Genomic DNA, 23,983 nt, shown 5'->3' with positions numbered 1-23,983 from the left:
TTTGTAATTAGTATATTTTATTTGCTAGTTAAATTCAGGGTTGTCTCCCTACTAAGTGCTAAATTCTTTTTGGAAAGCAGAGTTCAACATGTGCTTACTGAATGAATAAACCAAATTTTACTGCTTTTTTGTAGCAGTGGAAGGAGGTGGCTATGAAAGCATCAGAGCATGCCATGGTCTCAGTGTGACAGAAAAAAAACAAACAAACAAACACCAAGTTATACCCATTATAAACATCAACCCTGGAGTCCAGGAGGAACTAACACTGGGAAAAGCAGCATTTACATGTCTGATGCCTGGCCCATGTCTCAGCAATATGGCCAAGTCTTTCCTGATTCCCAGGAATCTGGAACTGGAAACACAAGTAAGTCTCTGAATGACATATTTTAACTTGACCTATGGAGTAGCCCATTGCTTGCTGCCTAAATGGCCTTGATAAAGAGGGTGTAGCAGAGTTGTTTCTGCTTCCATTCAAGCAGACATGCAGAGTTAACACATGCAGTTCCAGAGAGTGATCAGAGCAGAGAGACAAAGGCTTAAGCATCAGCAGCAGATGAGTGAGGATAAATCCCAATGAAATAATGTCATCTTCATCTTCAAGAGAGTATGGAGTGAGATTTGTCAAGAGACCAGTATAAAACCTTTAGCAGCTTTCTACACACAGAGAGGAAAGGAAAGAGAGAAAATTCAGAAATTGTAAATCAGTATATTGTAAAAATACAGTCATATTTTAAGTGCATTGGGATTGTCAATATTTATAGGGCATTATAGTTTTTTTGTTTAGTTTTGTTTTTAAATAAGGCAAATAATACCTTTATAATATGCCTGTTATGAAATCTGATTCTGAAGTATCAATCTATTTTAAATCAAGACATGTGTACCAGGAAGGCTGCTGCCTTCAATAGTGACAGAACACAGCAGAGGATAAAGAGAATAAATTCAGATGATAAATTATCCCTTATATGTCATAGACTTGAATATCTACATAAAGAAAAGGAAGGAGAAGTAATATTCTACACTTTGATTCCCTTCCAAAGAAGCAGAGATTGCTCCCTTGATTTTATTTCTCTTATAATCTTCCCATATTTTAAATATTTGTTATCTTCTATTTAAACATTTTTCAACTCCCACTAATATGTGTTTTCTAAAATCAACAAAATTATCATAGCCTGCTACCAATTAATGAATAGCTTTAAATTACATATTTAAAAACCCCAGCCAGATAAGCTTTGTTCTACAACTTAACAACTAGGTCAGCTAAGTCTATAAGAAAACCAATACCTATAATCTCAAAATGGACAGAAATGGTTACAAAACAAAACATAGTTACTTAATGAATACATCTGCAAATAGTGAGTAAATTAAGATTCAAAAACAATACTCAGATGGGTTAGCTTTTTAACCACATTTTACATAAATATTTTGCTTACTCAAAAATTTATGTAAATAAAACTGAGATAGTAGATAATTTATTATAACTCATGGTGTTTTTCCTCAGAAGAACAGTGTAAAAATAGCATTATTACAGAAACATAAAATCCTCCCAGCACACTAATATCACATATATTGTAAACCAACAAATTTTAAACAATTTGTTTAATCAAACATTTTATCAATTAAATATTGTGCTTATTGTGGGATTGTGAAAAATCAGAATTTGGTAAATAATTCCTATCTTGTGATTAGCAATTAATATAAATTATACTTACATGACTAAAGCTTAATAGTGAGAACATGTGAGTGGACACATTATAGACTTAGGTCCTTTTTCTACATCAGGTAGACATTTTCTAACTGAATACACGACAATATCAGGCAGTAATTAAGAGGGCAGTTATACTTCAAATTGACTGTCTCCAGAAGAGAATAGGCTGGAATAATGGTCTCGCTACCAAATTTAGTAGTCAAATTAATAAAATCAGGTTTCAACAAAACAGCTTACTGACAGCTATAATCAAATTCCATGTATCAAGGCATTTGACCACTGAATCTGTTGTGAGATTTACCATTTATCTTCAGTTACACGTGAAGTTCATTGCTTTGTTCACAGAAGTGCATGGAGATCGACCTGGTGCCCTCTTCCTAACAAAACCATTTCACAGTTACTGCATCTTACTCCAGAAAATGTATAACTGATGGGGGTTCTGACCAGGGAGAGGGGACCCTGGAGGTATCAAACTTAGCTAACTAGAAAATAAGGGAAGGGTGGGGATAAGAAATGGATCTGAAAACATGAAATTAGGCATAAAGGCATGCACCTCCACTCCTAAACGTACATGAATAAATTCAGCTATAAAATAGATTGCCAAGGATGGGACTCATTTTGCTCCATACAGAAGTCTTAATATGATAGACTCATGACTGGCTTCACATCAACCTTCTGTACCTTAAGGGTATACAGAATACATTTTCACAAAGTCTCTGACCACCACGACCTTAACCCCAGCTCTGCCACTGCCTCTAGCACATTCAGAGCAACACTGGGATTTATCAGCTGGGCCACCTCAACCCTCACATCTAATTCTGACCGTTGACCTCTAGAAAAACAGAATAAAGGGGTGAGAGTGGGGGAAGGGTGAAAGAAAAAAAGAATAAAAATACATTGAGGTTTGAAGTTGCTGAGATATATAAGGATTACAAATAATACCTTAATTTTAAACAAATTTGAAGGTAGAGTTTTTTGGAAAAGATATTTACTTATCAAATATTCCTTCTTTTTAAACATGTGCTAACATCATGGAAACTACTATGACTAAATTTTAATTTTTAACCTCATTCTAAGACTTCATATAATTTTAAAACCAATTTAAGAACTGAATATTTATGGAAAAGTATTTCTATATAATGATACAAATAATATATTTAAGTTTAAAATTACCTGTTTTATACAAAACATTAAAATTGTACTGCTTCTAAGTATTGCAAAATGTCATTCAACCAGTATTTTTTAATCTTTTATACCTGGTATGCTTATTTTTTTACTTTTCAAAAATTTCAAAAATAGTCTTTTTTCCCTCATTTTCTTGGTTGAAGATTATTTTACTTACAGGATACAATATTCCTAGAGGTTTGACTCTATCATTTATCCACTTCTGTTGTCAATTAATTTAGTTAGGTAAGTATCTAACTAAAGTATCTATCTATCTAGGTAAGTTGATCTGGGATTTTGCAGGGAAAAATAGAGTATTGGATAAGGAAAAATCAGGGAACAGTCTCTTGAATAAGATATTGGTTGGGTGAGGGTAGAGTCACATGGAAAGTCACTTTTTTGTTTGAGGGACATGATGGTCATGGGAGGACAGAAACTTTTTAATTGTAATCAGTTTCTCCTTGGCATATGGCAATGGTTTCCTTCAGGCAAAGAATGGGTGACCAAACCTCCAGCAGGCATGTCTGCACCAATTCTCAATGTACTTTCACTGTAGTTCTGGCACCCCATGCCTCCACTTATGCAATTTCATATCATGTTTTTGTGCCCAGCTACACAAAAAGCTTCTCCTATCTCTTCATTCTTCCATTCCAAACACTATCCTAACTGAACACCAATATGATAGGTAGAATTCTATGAATAATCCCCAATAACCTCATCCTTAAGTGAATCTTTCCCTTGTGAATACAATTACAGCACTTCAGTGATTATGTTTTTACATGGCAAAAAGTAACAGTGCATATATAATTAAAGTTTCTAATTTGAAGACCTTAAAATAGGGAGATTATTCAAGTGGGCCAGGCCGAATAGCAATTTTTCTCCAGCTGATAGAAGAGGGGTACATCAGAGAGATTTAAAAGCATAAGAAGGAAGCAAAGTGTCATTGATGACTTTGAAGATAGAGGAAGCAAGGAGGAAGAATCAGGGAATGGCCTGGAGGAGTAACAGCACCTACAGCTAGCAAAGAACCTCAGACCTGTAACCACAAAGAACTAAATTTTGCCCAGGACTGAATGAGCATAGAACCGAATTCTTCCTAAAAGCCTCCAGTTCACAGTCCAGGTAGCTGAACCTTGAATTCACCCCTAAGCAGAGAACCTGGTTGAGCTCACCTGGACTTACAGAACTGTGAGTTAAGGAATGGGTGCTGTTTCAAGTTGCTAAATCCATGGTGATCTCTTATGCGGCAATAGGAAACTAATGCAGCTGGTACTTGTGCCGGTACTTTTACCTCAGACAGATTTAGATTTCAAATTTTGTTGTTGTTGTTTCCACTGTCTTACAAGTGAAAGTCTGCTTCTTACGCAAAATAAATAACTAAATACATAATTGTGTAAAGTCATAAAAACAAACATGAAGCCTGGCTAGACATTTCATACTTTTTAATAACTCCCTTCTACCCTCATTCTCTGAGTATTAGGAACCATAAAGAGATTCACTAAATAGCTGAGACTGAGCTTTAATATACACCTCAAAAAATTGCCTGGGACATTCCTGACGGTTCAGTGTTTAGGGTTTTGCCATCCAGGGCAGGGGGTGAGGGTCTGAACCTTGGTCAAGGAGCTGGGATCCCATATACCTCATGGCCTAGAAACCAAAATATAAAGCAGAAGCAATATTGTAACAAATTCAATAAGACTTTTAAAATGGTTCATATTTTTAAAAAATCTTTTAAAACAATGCCTTTTAAAGCTCTCAATTATTTCAGAAGGAATTGTATGTAAAATATATTTTTTCTCCTCCTTATCATCTTCATCAAAATTGCCATTAGCTATCATTAATTGAGTATATTTTCAGCTTTGCTTAGCACTTAATACACATCTTATTTAATTCTTAATGCAGGAAGGTACACAAAACTGAGGTTGAAAAAGGATAAGTTTCAGGGTATTTGTGTGTCCTGTGGTTGAGGAAGTGGTTAGCGAAGGTATTTTGACTAAAAGCTAGGAAAGGCAAAAAGAATGCCAAGGAGTGGTGTTACATTTCCACCACAGACCATGAGGAATGGCATCTTCAGGGCTAAGTTTAAACTAAATAAGGTGGCAATAAGGAGAAGATAATTGAAGAAAGTGTTTGACTGGTGAGGTAGTCAGGAAATTTTTCAACAGGTCATGTAAAAGATGATGAAGATTCCAATCTATCTGGCCTTAAAGTATCTTATTTTTAAATATTTTTCTACTTCTGAAGTATACTACATAATTCCATGATTTACTGGAGATTTACAAAATAAATGTAGAATGTAGCTTATCTTTCAGATGATCCAAGTTCATCACTAGACACTGTTGACAGTATTGAGGTTGAGAAGCAGTAACACCCTTTGGAATTACTGAGATAAGCTAATAGTGTTCTTCGGTGGGTTCTTAACTCTATAGAACCATTTCCTTTTCCTTATTCTTTAGCCAGAGCATTTTATCCTATTCTTCTCACCAGCATCGCTGTTTCTATAATTTATAATCTGCTGCCAGTTCCTCTAGGTGATTTGTATTTAGTTGGATACACCTTACACAGTGGAAGGAATCTTACTTCCTGGCATCAACCTTTTTCCTACCCAGTTCTGAATTAGAAAACATTAAGGAAGCATTATTCAGCCTTAAAAAGAGGATATTCCGATACATGCTACAACATGGATGAATCTTGGGGACATTATGCTAAGTGAAGTAAGCCAGTCATAGAAGGACAAATACTGTGCCGATTCCATTTATATAAGGTACCTAAAGTAGTCAAATTCAAATTCATAGTGACAGGAAGTACAAAGGTGTTTGCTAAGGGCTAAGGGGAGGGGAGAATGAGGACTTTTTTTATGGGTTTCATTTGGGGAAGATGAAAATGTTCCCAAGATGGCGATGATGGCTGCACAACAATGTAAATGTACTTCAGAATAGTTCAAATGGTAAAATTTATGTTATGTATCTTACCGTACACAAAAAAGCATCTGCAGTGGTGAGATTGCCCAAGAAAAATACAAACAAAAAGAGAAGGACACTGAGAACAAGTCCAGGAAACAATAGAGAGAGAGCATACAGAAATAGGACAACCTGGGAAGAAGGGGCTCTTGGCTATCAAGAGAAGGCAGGTTAATGTGAGGCTGAGGATGGAGAGAGAAAAGAGGACTCAAACGGCAGTGACTGCAGACAAGTACCTGCCATTGGAGAATGACACCTGGATTTGGCATTGAGGTAACCTCAAGAAAAGTTACGTTAAAATAGTGGAGGCAGAGCCAGATTAAAATGTGTTAAATAAATGGGAGGGAACAAAACACAGAGTATACATGGCATTTTGTAGAAAACTTCTCAATTACTTTGTGGCGCTAGTGGTAAAGAACCTGCCTGCCTATGCTAACAGATATAAGAAATGTGGGTTTGATCCCTGAGTCAGGAAAATTTCCTGGAGGAGAGCATGGCAACCCACTCCAGTATTCTTGCCTGGAGAATCCCATGGACAGAGGATCCTGGCAGGCTATAGTCCATGGAGTAGTCACAAACAGTCAGACACAACTGAAGTGATTTTGCATGCAAGCATACATCAATTACTTTGGGAAGAATGACAGAAAGATAATACAATTCCTTATTCAAAATGTTTAGACCATAGTGTTTTAGAATTCAGAATTTTTCAAATTTTGCAGAGAGAAGCTAATGCACAAATGTATATTGTATAACAGCTATAGCAGAATATGGAAGAGCAGACAATAATAAAACATGCCATATATCTACCAAAAAAAAAAAAGAATATTTGCACTTTGTGAAATAAATAACATCATGTTAATTAAGGTTTGATTTTGTTGCCTTACCACAAACTAATCAAAAAAATAAAAATTTTGTTTTCAGAGCTTTTAGATTTTAAATTGTGGCTAGAAGAATGTAGACCTCTATTCAAAACAATTGATAGCTAGTAGGCCAGAGGGACTTCCCAGGTAGAACTACAGGAAACACAAGTGATAAGGGCTTGATCCCTAGGTCAGAAAGATCCCCTGGAGTAGGAAATAGGCAATCCACTCCAGTATTCTGGAAATGTAAAATACGATTGGACAAAAGAGCCTGGCAGGCTACAGTCTAAGGGGCTGCAAAGAGTTGGACACGACTGAGCCACTGAACCCACACACAGGAGGCCAGAACTAATGAAAAAGATATTTTCCCAGATTAGTCAGTAGGGTGCTCAGTTTTCTATAGTATTGGATATCGGATCATACATTTGACCTCTCCTTATATCTGCAAATAAACTAAGTCATCTAATTCCAAACTCCCAGTTTTGCTGTTTATTTATATATTATTAGATTATGACGTATTAAAGATTCTTTTAAACTGAGTATTTAAGAAAAGCACAACTTGCTTTGTAAAATCATTGATGAGGGATAGTTTCATTAACAGACCAAATGTAGAATGTGTTTTAAAGATAAGTGACATAAAATAAGAAACATGTAAAATGTGTTAATCCTAACTAGACTTACAGTTGACACTTCTGGAAGTAAGGAAAGTATGATAACCAAAGAAGGCTATTCAGTGCAAATCATGGATGAAAACTAATTTGTGTTATCAAGCCTTCTTATTCCTGGTTCTCAATGTTGATCTATCAGCATACAGAACAATTCCTTTAACTGAAGTTAGTGAAACAGTTTGCTATCCTCTCAAACAAAGGACAAACTGTAAGATGACATCCTGGGTTCCTCAGTGGTGTTCCTATTACTCTGACTCTTTGGCCTAGAGTGGATGGAATCCACCTGCAGTTGAATGTGAAAGGAAAAAAATAATAGGCAAAACCAATACAATATTGTAAAGTAATTAACCTCCAATTAAAATAAATAAATTTATATTAAAAAAAATAATAGGCCAAAAGTCCAATACTTTTGAAAAAGCTGAGATTAGCAGCCAACATTTTTTATATCACACAAGATAAAATCTGACAGCATTCCCATAGTCAGATTTCCTGCCCACCACCGAAGACAAGGACTTGACCTTTAGATTTGTTTTCACCAGATTCAACCCTGGAAACACAAAAGACCTTTCCTATCAAATCCTAACAAGTAAGTTAATGGTAGAAGTTGGATATTATTGATGCCCCAGATGAATCAAGTGCATTCAATATCCTTTATCTCTCAGCCAAATCAGAGAACCTACTTTCCCAGAGAATAACAATCATTACAGTCCACTGAGTCTTGTTTTTCCAATCGTTTCCGTGGCAGCTGGCTACTGAGAAGTTGTTAGGGAATTGAAAGAAGGCAGCATGGGGAGGGGCAGATGGCTCCTTTGGGTTTATTTCACCAAACATGGCAGCTGTGAAACCCACTAATGTTCCAAGCGTTCACATAAAATGCTTGCAAAAGGGGCCAAGTTAAGGAAGAGCCACAGAGCAACATTCCTGATGTGTTCCTCTTTCTCTTGCTATAGAATAGCCCCTGAGAACATTAAATGCAGATTTGGAACTAACATATCCAGCCTGCACTTGATCCAAAATGTAATCAGACTGCAGGAATAAGCTAAAATTAATTATTGCAACTATTTTCTTTACTTAAAACCTTGAAAGATAGCAAGTAGTAAGGGAAACAATAAAGGCAATGAAGGTTCCTATGTCTCTGTACCCTTGGCAGATTTGTTATTTTCCATTTTTTGACTATAAATGTGAATGTAATGTGATATTGCATTGTGATTTTGATTTCTATTTCCCTGATGGCTAACATATTGGTAATCTTTTCATGTGCTTGCTTTTTCACCATTTGCATGTCTTATTTGAAGGAATACCTATTCAAGTCTTTGTCCTTTTAAAACTTGATCTTTTATCTTTTTGTTGTATTGTAAGAATTCTTTATACATTCTGGATATATTAAACATTTATGAGATATATGATTTGCAAATAAGTTTTACCATTCTGTAGGCGGTCTTTTCACATACTTCAAAATGTCCTTAGACGGACAAAAGTTTTTAATTTTTATGAGTTCCCATTTACTTTTCTTTTGTTGCTCGGGTTTCTTTTTTATTAAAATGCAACCATGTGGTATGTGTGTATATATGTGTGTGCGTGGTGTGTGTAGATAAAGTGATAGGAATAGATATATAGATACATATGTAATATACAAATATATATATGTGTAATATGCACATACATGTGTGGTTAATTAATAAAAATAAAGCCAGTATTCTCACATACATTAACTTATCACATGTCTCTATAACATTGTATCATCATCCTCATCATTACCATGAGGAAACTAAGACTTTGATCAATTTGTGATTTGCCAGAAAGTGCACAAATTAAAAGTGGCAGAATTTTCTGTCTCTAAATATAAGACAGTAATGTTAGTTTGATACATTAGGGGTGAATAACGAGTCATATGGAAAAATTATGCTTAAAGAAGCTACACTTTAAAATTTTTCCCAGAAGAGTTTTTAAATCTCTTATCCAAATTTCTTCAAAATTCTTTTTTACTAGCCATAGTTTTTTTTTTTTTTTTGCTTTTTTACTGAGGTATAGTTGATATACAATATTATCAATATATAAGTTACAGGTGTACAGTATAGTAACTCACAATATTTGAAGATTATACTTCATTTATATCAATAGTTATTATAAAATATTGGCTATAGGCCCTGTGTTAAGCACTAAGTCCATTAGCTCATGTTATACATAATAGTTTGTATCTCATAATTCTTAATCCTTATGTTGCCCCTCCATCCTTCTCTCTCCCATTGGTAACTACTAGTTTGTTAACCATAGCTATGAGTCTGTTTCTTTTAGATTCCACATGTGTGGAATAATCATACAATATTTCTCTTTCTCTAACTTATTTCACTTGGTATAATATCCTCTAGGTTGATCCATGTCTACATGCTCAGTCACTAAGTTGTGTCCAACTCTTTGCAACCACATGGACTGTAGCCCACCAGGCTCCTCTGTCCATGGGATTTTTCAGGCAAGGATACCAGGGTGGGTTGCCATTTCCTTCTCCATGGGATCTTCCCAAACCAGAAATCAAATCTGTGTCTCCTGCATTGGCAGGTGGATTCTTTATCACTGAGACATTAAGGAAGCCCCTAATTCTAGGAATGTTGCTGCAAATGGCAAAATTTCATTCTTTTTTATGGCCAAGTAGTATTCCATTTTGTATATAGGTACCACCTCTTATTTCCCCATTTATCTGTTAATGGACACTTAGGTTGCTTGGCAGTTGTAAATAATGCTGCTATGAACATTGGTGGTTTATCATTTCAAAGAACCAGCTGTTAGTTTCATTTATCTTTTCTATTTTTTTTTTTAGTCTCTTTTATTTTCTCTCTGATCTTTATGATTTCTTGCCTTCTAGAACTTTGAGCTGTTCTCTTCTGTCTCTGCCTCATCTAGGTGTGAGTTTAGGTAGTTCATTTGAGATTTTTTCTTTCCTGAGGTACACATGCATGGCTGGGCTTCCCTCTTCCCGCTGCTTTTGCTGTACCCCATAGGTTTCTGGATCATCATGTTTTCATTTTCATTTGTCTCTAGGCATTTTTAAAATTTTCTCTCTGAAAATAAAATTGCTCATAATACCTTCAGGCACTTTTTATTCAGTGATCCCTTGGATGTTTAGCAGCATGTTGCTGTTGCTGTTGTTTAGTCTCTAAGTCGTATCCAACTCTTTGCAACCCCAGGGATTATAGTCTGCCAGGCTCCTCTGTCCATGGGATTTGCCAGGAAAGAAATACTGGAGTGGGTTGCCATTTCTTTCTCCGGAGAACCTTCCTGACCCAGGGATCAAACTCAGATCTCCTGCTTGGCAAGCAGATTCTTTAGTACTGAGCCACTTAGGAAGCCCACAGCATATTGTTTACAGAAGCTAAATATTTTTTAAAATTTTAATAAAACTTGACAAATATTTGTTAATTTTGTCCCATGTGTCAAGTGCTATTCTGTTCCTAGAACAGAACAGTGAACATTGACAGACACAGTTCTTGCCCTTTTTGGTGTTTCAGGCTATTGAAGAGGGCAAATATTAACCCTTAAATTTTAGATATAAAATTATATGTGGTATGAGAACAAATAGCAAAACTCTCCTCTACACTAACTTGCCTTTACCCCTGCCTTCAGTTAACAGCTTAGAATACTTGTAGTACTTTCAAGCCTTTAGTGTAATCCATAAACTATGTGCTTGTATGTTGTCCTATATTTTTTCAAATTGTTTCAAAGGGATGAACTTTTCATGATTTTATTGGAAGGCCATATGTGAAAATTCTAGTATCCTTCAGAGTGGTATGCCCTTCATCAGAATAAGATATAACTGTTGAGCTTAACTAGAGTGGTGATAGGAATATAACGAGGGAGAAACAGAGAAACTTTCTGTATAAAATAGTACAGTAATACATGAAGGATTTATCATAAGTAATAGTTAATGTTTATTCAGTGCTAACTGCCATTAAGAGATGGTAAGTTTTTGAGGAGTTAAAAGTTGACTGGGATAATAAAAATTGGAAAGACTAGAACAAGATTCAAACTAAGCAGTATGAATCTCAGGGCTCATAGACACTAATTTCTACTCAAGACATTGAATTTTGACAAATGTGCAACTATTTAGTAGCTAAAGTCCTGACAAACTCCATATGCACAAGCGTGTACATAAGAAATTGCATGCACTTGCACACAATACTACCTGAATCAAAAGCTCAAATTATAGTGTAGCTGTGAACAATAGGACCAAGAAGGAAGAAAGAAAGATTGCCCCCAAAATAGGCAGTAAACTAAAAATACATGTTGAGTAATAACATCAGTAATTATTGTAATAAAGAAGAAAAGGGCTTGGAAAAGGTGATATAGGAAAAAAGCCCACCCTGTGCTTTAATGTATCCTATTTTTCTTTTCCAAAAACAATCATCCCAAGAGGGTTCCATCTGTAATACAGCACAACAAAATAACGTGGCTCTGAGAAAATGACATACTGGAGAGACTACTGCCTGCCGGATGCTGCATACCCAAAACCTACCCTTAAAATGCAAATAATGAAAGTCACTCTGGTTGTGCTGACAAGGCAGTTGGCACAACATAACTTAACCTCATATCTACAAAGGGGTGACCTTGATGAAAAAACCAAGCAACACTGCCCCTCAGAATGCTATAGTTGGTAACTAGTGGAATTATAAATTTTTAGAATCAAACCCAGGTCTCCCACATTGCAGGCAGATTCTTTACCAGCCGAGTCACATGGAAAGCTTTATTTTATATACTATATACTAAATATAGTACGGTTCGCCGGTAGCTCAGTGGTAAAGAATCCACCTGCCAGTACTCGAGATGCAGGTTTGATCCTTGGGTTGGGAAGATCCCCTGGAGACAGAAATGCCAACCCACTCCAGTATTTCTTGCCTGGGAAACCCCATGGACAGAAGAGACTGGTGGGCTATAGTCCATGGGGTAGCAAAAGATTTGGACACGACTTAGCAGCTAACATCAACTAAATATACTTTATATGACAAAAGAAGAAAACCAACTAAAACTTTTGGACTGGAAAATTACTTCTCCAGGTAGTTACCTTGTGTGATATTCTGGAGTGGCAAAGTAGGAATTTAGACACATGATTCTATTGTGGTAGGGAAAATATGACTACATATATCTGGGAAACTGTGTCTTGCATATATCTATATAGCCTCATCCTAAACAACTAAAGCAAGCTCAGATCTACAGTAGATTAAACATTGGATGTTTGCTAAAAATATGTCCTATTAACTATTACTTGACAAACCTCATCTTATCTTTCTTAAGAGTTTTAGTTTTTAAATTTTCTTTTCCTCTTCTACTTTGAAACCAGGGAAGAACAAATGTATCATTTATATGGCATCATAGTAGATGGATACTTTTATAGCTAGCTGTTACTAATTTCACTAAGAAATTAAGAGAGAGGAAATTTAACACCTGTGGTGAAAATAACTCTGAAATGTATTGTCTTCTTCCTTACTTCCTTAATTTCATATTCATAGGCTTTGTTCCCATTGTCTGTTTATAAGACGGTTTTAAAACTCAAAGTGTGTTTTCCCACAGAAACCATGTCATAACTAGAGGCTGGATCCTCAGGCCATGCTGTAAGAGTAAAGCTTCCTGCTCAAGGTCACACCGCTCACATTACTGAGAAGACATAAGAAGAAACTAACAGAAACAGATTCACAGGGACTCTCAGCTCTACCCACTCACTGGCCTTGAACCCCAGGCCCCAAACCATTCTTGAGATGTCCTTAGGTTTGGAATCCACCTTGGATGTAATACCTTTAGATAGTCTTCCTGAAGCCAGTGCCTGGGAAAGAGAAAGCCTAGCTCCCAGCAGGAGTCACAGGAGGGGACTGGCAGTTGCCCATAAGCTGTGCGAGCATATCTAAGAGCTTCCTGAACAAGGGAAAAGATTTCAGCATTTTTTTTTTGGATGACCGTCTTCCCAGGAGCACAAGAAAGACTGCCCTGAGCAGTGACTCGCACATGTGCTTCTCCTGCCTTCCTGTCAGCTGTCGCTTCTGCTATCAGAGTCCTGCCACTAACAGTCTCCCCACTTGCAATTTGCTATTTCTAATCTGTCATCTGAGAAATCAGATGACCAGGGCTGTTAGAACTGTGTGTAAATTGAGAGCCAGGCACTGAGAGATAGCCAGAGTTCCTCTCCTCCAGGAGATCATTGGTGGGTTTCCTGGTAGCCATTTCTTTTCTTCTGAGTTTTTCTTATCTAATCCTCTGCTTGACAGTCTCAGAAGGCTGACCTCCATCTGCAGAAGGTGCTCTTGCTGTACAGTACAGTGAAGAACAGACAAGAACAAAAGACAAACACACCACAGTGCAAGTGCTCAACACTCAGCCTGGGGATCTTCAGACTCAAAAGTTCTCTGTGTTCCTTTTCCCCCTTAGTAAAATGGGTTTAACCACACAGAGTTGGTGAAATATGATGAATTAAAATTATAAACTGCTTCAGAATGAGTTGTAAAAATAATGATCTTTAAAAGAGCTACCATCATTCTTGGGGGGGGGGGGGCGGTCTATAACCTGCCACTGCAAGGCAAATTCAGCCTGTGTATATCTATATAGGCTTTTGTAAATAAAGGTTTATTGGAACACAGCCCCACCCACTCCTTTATGTAATATCAATGGCCTCTGTGCTACATATGAGGGCAGAGTTCAGTAGCTGCAACAGAGACCATATGAATCACAAAGCTTAGAATATTAACTGCCCAACCCTTTACAGATAAAGTTTTCTTGACCTATCTTATCAATAAATGTTTTACTTTCAAGCAAATATGACTTCATCTTTCCCACACACAAAAACATTCAATTGTTTAATATAGCATATTTCTTAACACAGGCCATAAGCTTAACAGAAGACCTTCGATAATAATCATAATATTTACATTTAATAACACAAATTCATTACACAAGTTTTCTATTATGTAAATCCATTGCTGTAAACTGAAAAGTCCTCAGAATTAATTTAAATTCAATTCTTAAAAGAAAAATGAACTTGGAGCTGAGATTTATTTCTGGTGTGTATTTTAGGGGGAAAAAAATCAGTATTACATTATCCCTATTGTGTCTCGTAGCAATGAGAGTGACAAAACTGCCCAGAGTTGTCAGTGCCAAATACAATGTGAGAGCGCAAATATTAATCAAAATGACATCTCCAATTTTTCCCCTTCCTAATCAGGCCTAAACATCATGGGACATCCGGCAAATCAATAAGCAAAACTGGATGCGCTCATCACTCCCAACCTGGCAGCGCTGCACTTTTATCCAGAAGACTAGGGCCTCCACTGCTGCATAAACACTCTGCTCTGATTGTTTGCTTCTCCCATGAGACAAGCATGCCCACCTATGATTCCATACTTTTCCCTGTTACATACCTGACTATGCCATCTGTCACTGAAAAGATACACCTCTGACGATTTCAAGATGAGATAGGCATGGGTGGTACATGGCTCTAGAATATGCCTGTGCATTCTACCAGAGAGAATAAATCAGTGAATAAATACATCTCATGAATAAAGTGAGATTAGGTTGTTATAAAGTATCTGTGAAGAACTAATCTCATATCCTGTCCTCCACAACTGGAGTAAGGTGACACAGGGCCTAATCTATACCCCAGCCCCTAACCTTCCACCAAGGTGGGCTTGTGGTGCAGCTGAGAATTAATTATTTTTGGTTTTACTCTCTTTCCTCTGCCTTTTATTTCTAAGTCTCTTTCCCCCAAATCCGTATCCCACTGACGCCTCCTATTTTTCTTTCTAGGGAGCTCTGGAGTTGCACTAGTGCTGAAAGATCTGATAAATGCCTGAGTGTCAATTTATTCCTTCTTCATGTATTCAGAGGAGGCAGAGTGCTGGATGAATGGAGCGGAGAAAAGGTCTGTTCACACATAGAACAAAGTTTGAACTTTTTGGCAAAAATAAAAGGATAAAAATAGGAAAAGTTGGCTGGTGTAGAAAATATACAGACTTCTACACAAGGAATTGAGGCATGTGCTGTGAATTTCAAAAACCCTAGGGAAGACTTGGAGGAGAAAGCTAAGGATCTATCTACAGTTGGGGAGCCAGGATCTAAGAGCCACCACAACTAGCCAATAGTAAGATGAACTCATTTGTACTCAATCTATTGAAGTCCAAGAAAACTTAGGTTGGTTCATTCATTCATTCAAGTGCTAGGCATGTCAGCGAACAAGCATATTCTAGACCCTCATAGACCATTTTTCAGCCTAATTGTTTTGGTCCTAGCTGGTACTTTTCTCCTCTAACTTTATGAAACTGTAAATGGAAAGTCTTCCTGATCCTGGATTTTCCCACCTTTACAGGAAAAGGATAATGTAAGTATCAAGTAGAATAAACATATTGGAAGTATATTAGCTAAATGAAATACAGTGTGAGAAAGAAAAAAATAGTTCATTAAATTTTCAACAAAATTGGAATTGCTGAGGTTAAAGGCAGCTCAAAACAAAGCCAATACCAGACACAGACTAAAAGGAACAGCATAGACTTATTCATAAGGAATGAGTGTGGTAAGGAATTCAGCTGTCAGCTGTCTCCAGAGTGTTGTGGAGTTCAAATAAGATTATCAACCCAAGGAGGCTTTGAAAAAGTAAAAAGTCACATCACAAATATAAAGGCAATGATATAATTATTGGTGACAAATTTTCACCAGTTATGAGCTTAAGGTGAGTTATGGTAGTTCATAAACTATTACTGCAGATTAGCAAGAGATAAATAGCCTCATAATTTCATTTGGAACAAATATCCTATAAGTTAACCAAGCACTAAATGTGCACATATCAGTTTATATGGCCATTTTAAAACAAGCTTTTTTATAGGAAAAAAATATAAATAACCAACTGTAGGAGATTCCTGAGTTAAAGTATGGCATATCCATAATGGCCACTATGTCAATTATTGTTCATTTGTCAACCCACTCCATCCTTCTGATACCCTTCTGTGTCTTGCTCTGTGCCCTTGGCCGATTTCTAAAACTGCCCTTCCTGTCTGACTTTCAGTTGTATTAAACTAATGAAGGTGACGGCAAAAGGAAAGAGAAGAGAATTTCCTCCAGCTCTCTTTGTTTCAGTACTGAATTTCTGGTGGGAGCTCTATGCATGTAAGCTAAGTCACTTCAGTCATGTCTGACTCTTTGCAACCCTGTGGACTGTAGCCTGCCAGGCTCCTCTGTCCACGGGATTCTCCAGGGAAGAACACTGGAGGGGGTTGGCATTCCCCTCTCCAGGGAATCTTCCCAATCCAAAGATCGAACCTGCATCTGTTGCATCTCCTGCATTGTCTGGCAGTTCTTTACCACCAGTGCCACCAGGAAAACCCAGAGAGCTCTGTGACCCCAGGGAGTAATCACGCCTCTTTGGCTTCAGCTTGAATTGGCTTCCAGTACTACTATTTTCTCATCGTTCACTTCAGCCCTAGAGATGGTAAGAGCTTCCTGAGACTGCTGGTATCCAGGTAATGGCCTCACTGTCCATTCCTTGTGTGATCCCTAATCCCTATCCACATCCCTCTAAAGAGTCCTTTCATTACAGTCTCTTCATTTTACCCACCTGGGTTGAATTCAGTTTCTGGCCAGGACCATGACTGAAACACATTACAGACATCTGTTTATTGACATAGAAAGATGTCTGACAGAAAGTAGATCAAAATATTAAGAGCAGCTATCTTTAGGGAGTGGGATAGGATTCCATTTCTTATGTTTCTCTCTATTCTTCAACTGTTCTACATTTGATTATATATTTGGGGAGCATAAAAAGAAATATTAAAATACAATGTTGGAATAAATATGGTTTCAAGAACTACTAGTGGTTTTTCTTCCCTTCATTACTGCCTGTCCCATCAAAAAGAAATAAATAAAAAGTTGCATAGCTTGAAAGGTATCCTGGTGGGGCAATGGAACCATAAACACTTTTGAGAATTTGTAAAAGAATGGATACATGTATATATATATATATGAAAAGTTAGCTATTTTTGCCTCCAACTAGGCACAAAAAAGCTACTGTCTAGGCTTCAACTGCCAAAAGTCCATGAGGTAAATTTGGGGGTGGGAGAGAGAAGAAGTTGGCTTAAAGACCACGTGTCATTAGAGACAGAAATGATTGGGAGGTTCCTAGAGGGACTGGAATAATAGGAAATACATGTATCCATTCTTTTACAAATTCTTTTCCCAGTTAGGTTGTTACAGAATATTGAGCAGAGTTTCCTGTCCTATACAGTAGGTCCCTGTTGGTTATCCACTTTTTAAAAAGCACAACTGCATTGGTTTTAATTTTGAAATTTTAAATTCTTGCTAATCAAACATATTTTCTCTTAGAAAACAGAGTCTAGGAAGAATAAAAAAAAATCTGGGGACTCATAAGTGTTTATGGTTCCATTGCCCCACCAGGACCTTTCAAGCTATGCAACTTTTTATTTATTTCTTTTTGATGGGACAGGCAGTAATGAAGGGAAGAAAAACCACTAGTAGTTCTTGAAACCATATTTATTACTCCAATATAAAAAAATTAAATACTATTATAACCATTAAAAAACAATGTAGTTGCACACATTTGTCAGGGTATATATTTTACAGATTCAGATTTCACAAGCAAAAATCAAGATTTTGCCACATTTTTTTTGATAATATTTAAAATGGTTAACTCTTACTTAAGACTTGGCACCTACAGGCACTGTTTATAAGCATTTTAGGTATTTGTTAATGTAAGGGAAGACAAGTACTATTACTCCCATTTCATAGATGAGGAAATTGACATGCAGTGAAGCCAAGTTATTTGTCCAAGGTAATATAGTTCTTCATTAGCAGTTCCTGGAGGCAAGCCCAGGCATTAGAACCTATTTTATCCATTATACTCAAACATCACTTAGTTGATAGATTACCTAAGAATTCTAAAGCTCTTCTAGTTCTGTGAATATGTGCAAAGAACAATGGAGAGCCTCATATTGGTTCTCCACTTACTAGTGTGTAATCTCACACATTTACAAATCAGACCTACAGATTCTTCATGGACACAATGAGGAAAAATACCTCTTCTATCTACCCTAGAAATTGTGATAATCTAATGGGAAATGAGCATGAAAGCCCATCAAAGCTGCAAAGCAGGCACAAATGTAAGGTGATATTATGTTGCATCCTCTGTGTGTCATCACCATTAACACATGAATGTCAAATATAAAGAAAATAGCAATTATTTTGGTGAAGTATGGCTCTAAACCATAACATTATAAACTATCCAGTCTGTTAATAACACCCAACATAAAACCACCACGGATTAATCAATACGAATCATGCAACGGTTCCAGTGAAACGTACTCTCCAGTGCACTCCCTTGACTCACAGTCATTAATTACTTCACCGTATTTGATTTGTTCCCAGCATTTGCCTGAAACGTGTTGCTCTCAACTTAAGAGTTATAGAGTAAAACTTTAAAAAAAGAAACTTAAAACTTAAACCTATATATTCTCTATGCTATGACATCAAAAGTTCAATTGAACCACTCAGTTTTCAGTTTCCCTGACTCAACTTTTTGGAGTTTTGTAATTAATTATATTCCATTATTACTGATCATCAATTAGCTCAAAATGTTGCTGAGATGGTGAGTATGCTGAACAAGGCAGAATTCAATGATAATTTGAGACTAATAGTAGGACACTAAATTTCTCTCTTGTTAATAATTAAAGTAGATAACTTATGTTTTTATTTATAGCTTCCAGAAATATCCGGCTCAGTCCTGTGCACTGCTCTGTCAGCTAATCACCAGTGGGTCAGGGTCTGACTTGGGCCATGGTGTTTATTTTCCCTACATGCCTGCAAACGAAGCCTTTAAGTGTAGCTCAACCAAAGGTAAAAGGAAGTGAGAGATTCGTATGTATTTTCTGAAACTTTCCACCCAGCCAAATGCTTTGATGCATACATACGTAAAGGATAAGAAAAGGTAATTTCAATATACCTGTTTCAATTTCCCAGATGTAAACAGAGTCATCTGTACATCCAACAATCAGAAAATTCTCAATGGGATGCCACTTTATCATCCTCACAGGGAAAAGGTGCTTCCGGGCACTTAGGAGGCACCTCCGCCCCTCCAGGTGAAGAAGAGCCACAGAGTGGTCGCTGCACACACAGCAGATTACCTGATAACTTCGGAGCTGTGGAAAAAAGAAAATCCAGCATTTTTTGTAAGTAAATAGTTAAATGTTTTCTTTAAAATTAAACCTGATTTCCCCCTTAGTAACATGAGTTTCTGTTAAAACCCCATTTACCAAATGATGGATCTGCTTTCTATAGCACCTCTCCATATAACACTGCACAGGGGAGCTTTGCACACCAAGTAGATTTTAAATTCAAAGACATATCAGGAAAGTCAAAAGGCACACGGCAAGAGGAGAATTCCAGGCCAGATCTACTCATAAGATAAATGAAGGACTTGACCGTCACTCAGCAGATTCAGGCAGTGAAGCAGACGTCGGAAATAATGCAGAATAAAATAAACCCCAGAACTAATTTGTTGCCACAAAAAGAAGCTATTTGTAGACACAAGCTTAGGCCCAAGGGTATCATGAGCTGGTATTTTCCACTTACAGTCTCAAAATGTGATTTGGTGCTGTTCCCAGAACTATACAAATTCTAATCCAAACAGGAAACTCAGTGTAGACACAATCTAAAAGAGGTAAGCATTAGATAGTTCCCGCTAAATGTACAGCTTCAGAGACACGAGGACCAAAAATAGTCTCACAGGACAAAAATTCTTAAGATACTTTTAAGAACATCAGCATGTGGTTACCTTGAGCATAGTTTAGGACAAACACCATTCTTGCTGGGTGCTGCCGAAGCTCAGCCAGAAGTTTGCAGGGCAGCTCTGGGCCTCACCACGAGGGCCATGCACTGATCAGCCCACAGTGGGGATGGCTGGAGTGTGGGAAGGAGGAGGAGTGGGCATTCTGTCTGCACTCTCTTTTATCTTTTCAAACCATTTTGCGATACGGATGCTCCTACTTTCCCTAAGGCACCTGGCCAGACTTCTGGCTGCTATGTTAAAAGCATCAGTTGACATCCCTTTGAGAATCGCCCAGTGCTAATCACTGACCTCTCTCAGTGGGGCACTGGGGGATGTGTTATTTTTCCTAATAATAAATTTCTCCTCTCCTTTTTAAAGGAGCCTGCAGAAATTCTGAGGTGGGGGGGGGGGATAAAAAATGACAGGTGATATCTGGGTAGGCTGGACTTGTAGAATGGGGCAGATGGCACTGTCGGCCAACTATCACCTCACGGAGAACCTGCCCAACCCACAGCTTCTAGAACAGACAGCCCAATGTACTTCAGGAAATTCACACACACACACACATAACACAAGAAAATAACATGTGAACACAGATTCTATGGCTAGAGTAGACAGTAGGCCCCTACTAGACCAAGTGAATTATCTTTTCTAGTCATTTGAAGCTGTAAAGCTAAAAGAAGTCATAGGAAGTGGCAAGATAAAGGAGTAATCATAGAAAAACAGACCATATTGGGGCAATGGATTCTAGGAATAACCTTTGTTTCTGAATTTGAGTTCAAGTTCCACTGCAGATTCTGCTGTAGTGTTTTTGCTTTTAAACTTTTTATTCTGTATTGAAGTATAGCCGATTATGGAGGAGGACATGGCAACCCACTCCAGTATTCTTGCCTGGAGAATCCCCATGGACAGAGAAGCCTAGTGAGCTATAGTCCATGGGGCCATAAAGAGTCGGACACGACTGAGCATGCACCCAGGAGGAGGAGAAGTTTCTCCCCCAAACTCCCCTCCCGTCCAGACTGCCACATGACATTGAGCAGAGTTCCATATGCTTTACAGGAGGTCCTTGTTGGTTCTGTAGTATTTTGTCTTGGATGCCTAAGGATTGCCTCTTATGTCCTTTCAATAAACTCCCCTTTTATATGGCTTTGAATGTGTCCTGATCTTTGGAGCTCTGACTCCAAATCAGTTATGACTGAGGCAGAAGTAAAAGGGGTAAGGAGTGAAATTGATTTGGACTACTATCCTGGAGTCTAAAGGAAAAAAAAAATATATATATATATATAAATATATATATATATATATATATTTTTTTTTTCAAAAGGAAGAACTTCAGGAATAAAGACATATCAAGGTATCTCAAACCACCAGATAGTTGTTTTTTTTTGTTGGGGGGTCGTTGTATGGCTCACTTAACTTTGTTTTACTATTTTGTTTAATCATTTCTGTTCCTGAAATACTGCTTTAATTTTTTCTTAACTACAAAAATACAGTGCAAGTTTTCTCTCGTTTTACTTTGGAGCTGATTTTTCATAATATTACTATGCAGAAATAATTTTTACAAGTCAGTCAACTAACATAAACTCAGAGAACTCAAAACTTGTTTGTTCATATTTTATCCAGGATATCAGCTTTATGAAGGCTGAATTTAAGCTGACATTGCATGAGAAAATTATATCTGAAAATATTTCCTTTCCTCAGCATAAGGTAGATGCTTATAAATTTGAGAAAGTTCAATGTTGAAAATATTTGTTAAATAAAAGAGCAAATAAAAATCTATTTAAGAAAAAGAAAATGTAATGATCATTATTATTATTAAAATGTTAAAAGCAAAAGTTAATTTTAATTTACAATTCCTATATATTTATTTTTCCATTGAGTGTCCATTGAGTGCATGTGTGCTAAGTCGCTTCAGTTGTGTCTGACTCTTTGTGACCCTATAGACTGTAACACACCAGGTTCCTCTATCCATGGATCCTCCAGGCAAAAATACTGGAGTGGGTTGCCATGCTCTCCTCCAGGGAATGTTCCCGACTCATAGATCGAACCTGAGTCTCTTATATCTCCTGCACTGGGCGGTAGGTTCTTTACCACTAGCACCACCTGGGAAGCCCTCAGTGTCCATTACTTTTTATTTAAAAAGAAAAGATAATTTCATTAAAAGTTAAGATGTAGAACTAGGGGAAAGAGTGTAAGTACGTGTAAGTTAAAGAGAGTTAACTGACTTTTGTAAAGGCAAGAATTGTTGAGACTTTTGCTTTAGAGCCACATTATCTGTATAAGCTGTAAAAATAATAGAATTCATAACAAATAAAAGGAATTCATAAAAATCACCCAGTTGTATTATGGGTATTTTTTCTTTTCCATGGAACTATGAGATATTTTTCCTTAGAGTTTTTAAATGTTCTGAAATGTTATATAACTTAAGTTTATGTGTTATGTTTCACTCTTCATCTTAACTTACTTTGAAATTCTCTGGGGACATCAAAAGACTTGTTACCAGGCCAGCTTGCAAAAAGAATTTATGCAAAATTTCTTCAGTAAAGATATTCCACAAGATGACCCATGAGTCCTGGTCCCCAGATACCAGCCAACTTTGGTCTAATTTTGAAGAGAGACCATGTGGGTAAAGCAAGGAAGTAACACTGTGGTGATGACCTTTGAGAACTTTCTGAGGAAGGGAACCTGGAAAACAACCAAACACCAAATAATAAAAGAAAGTTACTTTTGTTCAAGAAATAGTCCTGAGATTTTCTTTTATAAATTGTTAGTGTAAGAAAAACTGCATATAATTAAAAGTAGGCAGTTGACTAAGAAAATTATTAAATAACCCTTTGTTGTTGTTCAATTGCTAAGTTGTGTCCGACTCTTTGCAACCCCATGGACTGCAGCACACCAGGCTTCCCTGTTCTTCACCATTTCCCAGAGTTTGCCCAAACTCACATCCATTGAGTCATGATGCATCTAACCATCTCATCCTTTGTCACTTCCTTCTCCGCCTGCCCTCAATCTTTCCCAGCATCAGGGTCTTTTCCATTGGACCATAAAGAAGGCTGAACACTGAAGAATTGATGCTTTTGAACTGTGGTCCTGGAGAAGACTTTTGAGAGTCCCTTTGATAGCTAGGAGATCAACCAGTTAATCCTAAAGGAAATCAACCCTGAATATTCATTGGCAGGACTGATGCTGAAGCTGAAGCGCCAATACTTCGGCCACCTGATGAGAACAACCCTTGGATTATTTCAAAAGGCAAGTGCCTCACTACAAGCTAGGTCATGCTTTTGATAGAGCACTGAAGCTGGTTGTTCAAAGTCTACTAATTCTTCAAAGATGTTAGCAAGTTACCAGTTCCAGTGCCAAGAAATAGCCAACTCTGTCATAAGAGTGACAGCTCATACATTCTGTGTCTACAAAAGTAATCTCAGAACATTTCTGCTGTCCTTTCAAACAACACAATCACATCTGGTGTAAAAGAAAACCAAAGTTTCACAGAATGGTTTTGCTTCAGAAGATATTATTGATTACCTACTTCCATCACTTCGTTTTACTGATAAACTATCTGAGGCTCAGAAGGGTTAAGTGACTTGAATGCAAGTGTGAAGAAACACAGCATAATGTTTAAGAGCATAGCTTTTCTATTAAACACATCTGGTTTTATTTTTCTGGGTCTGTCGATTACTAAATGTGTCACCATGGACAGCTTGTTTTTTCCCTCTGAGCCACAGGTACTGCATCTGAAACAGTGGGATAAAATAGCCTTTACTTCACACAAGACAACTATGTGAAATAAGATAATGTACATACTTTCTTAGCATTGGCACTTG

General features: G+C 37.1%; 1 protein-coding gene across 1 annotated transcript in view; it reads right to left on the bottom strand.

The window, feature by feature from the left end:
* WDR72 (WD repeat domain 72) overlaps positions 1–23,983 on the bottom strand; it is a 195,257-nt gene that overhangs the window by 145,707 nt on the left and 25,567 nt on the right. Inside the window, exons 11-12 of the mRNA XM_052647061.1 lie at positions 22,624–22,844; positions 19,335–19,530 (exon numbers count right to left, since the gene is read on the bottom strand). Of these exons, the coding sequence (XP_052503021.1) occupies positions 19,335–19,530; positions 22,624–22,844 (417 nt within the window). The remainder of the gene's footprint in view (positions 1–19,334; positions 19,531–22,623; positions 22,845–23,983) is intronic.

This window comes from Budorcas taxicolor, chromosome 10 (genome assembly GCF_023091745.1).
Source record: "Budorcas taxicolor isolate Tak-1 chromosome 10, Takin1.1, whole genome shotgun sequence".
NCBI lineage: Eukaryota > Metazoa > Chordata > Mammalia > Artiodactyla > Bovidae > Budorcas > Budorcas taxicolor.
The sequence above is the reverse complement of the archived record's forward strand: the minus strand, read 5'-3'. Positions and strand labels throughout refer to the sequence as shown.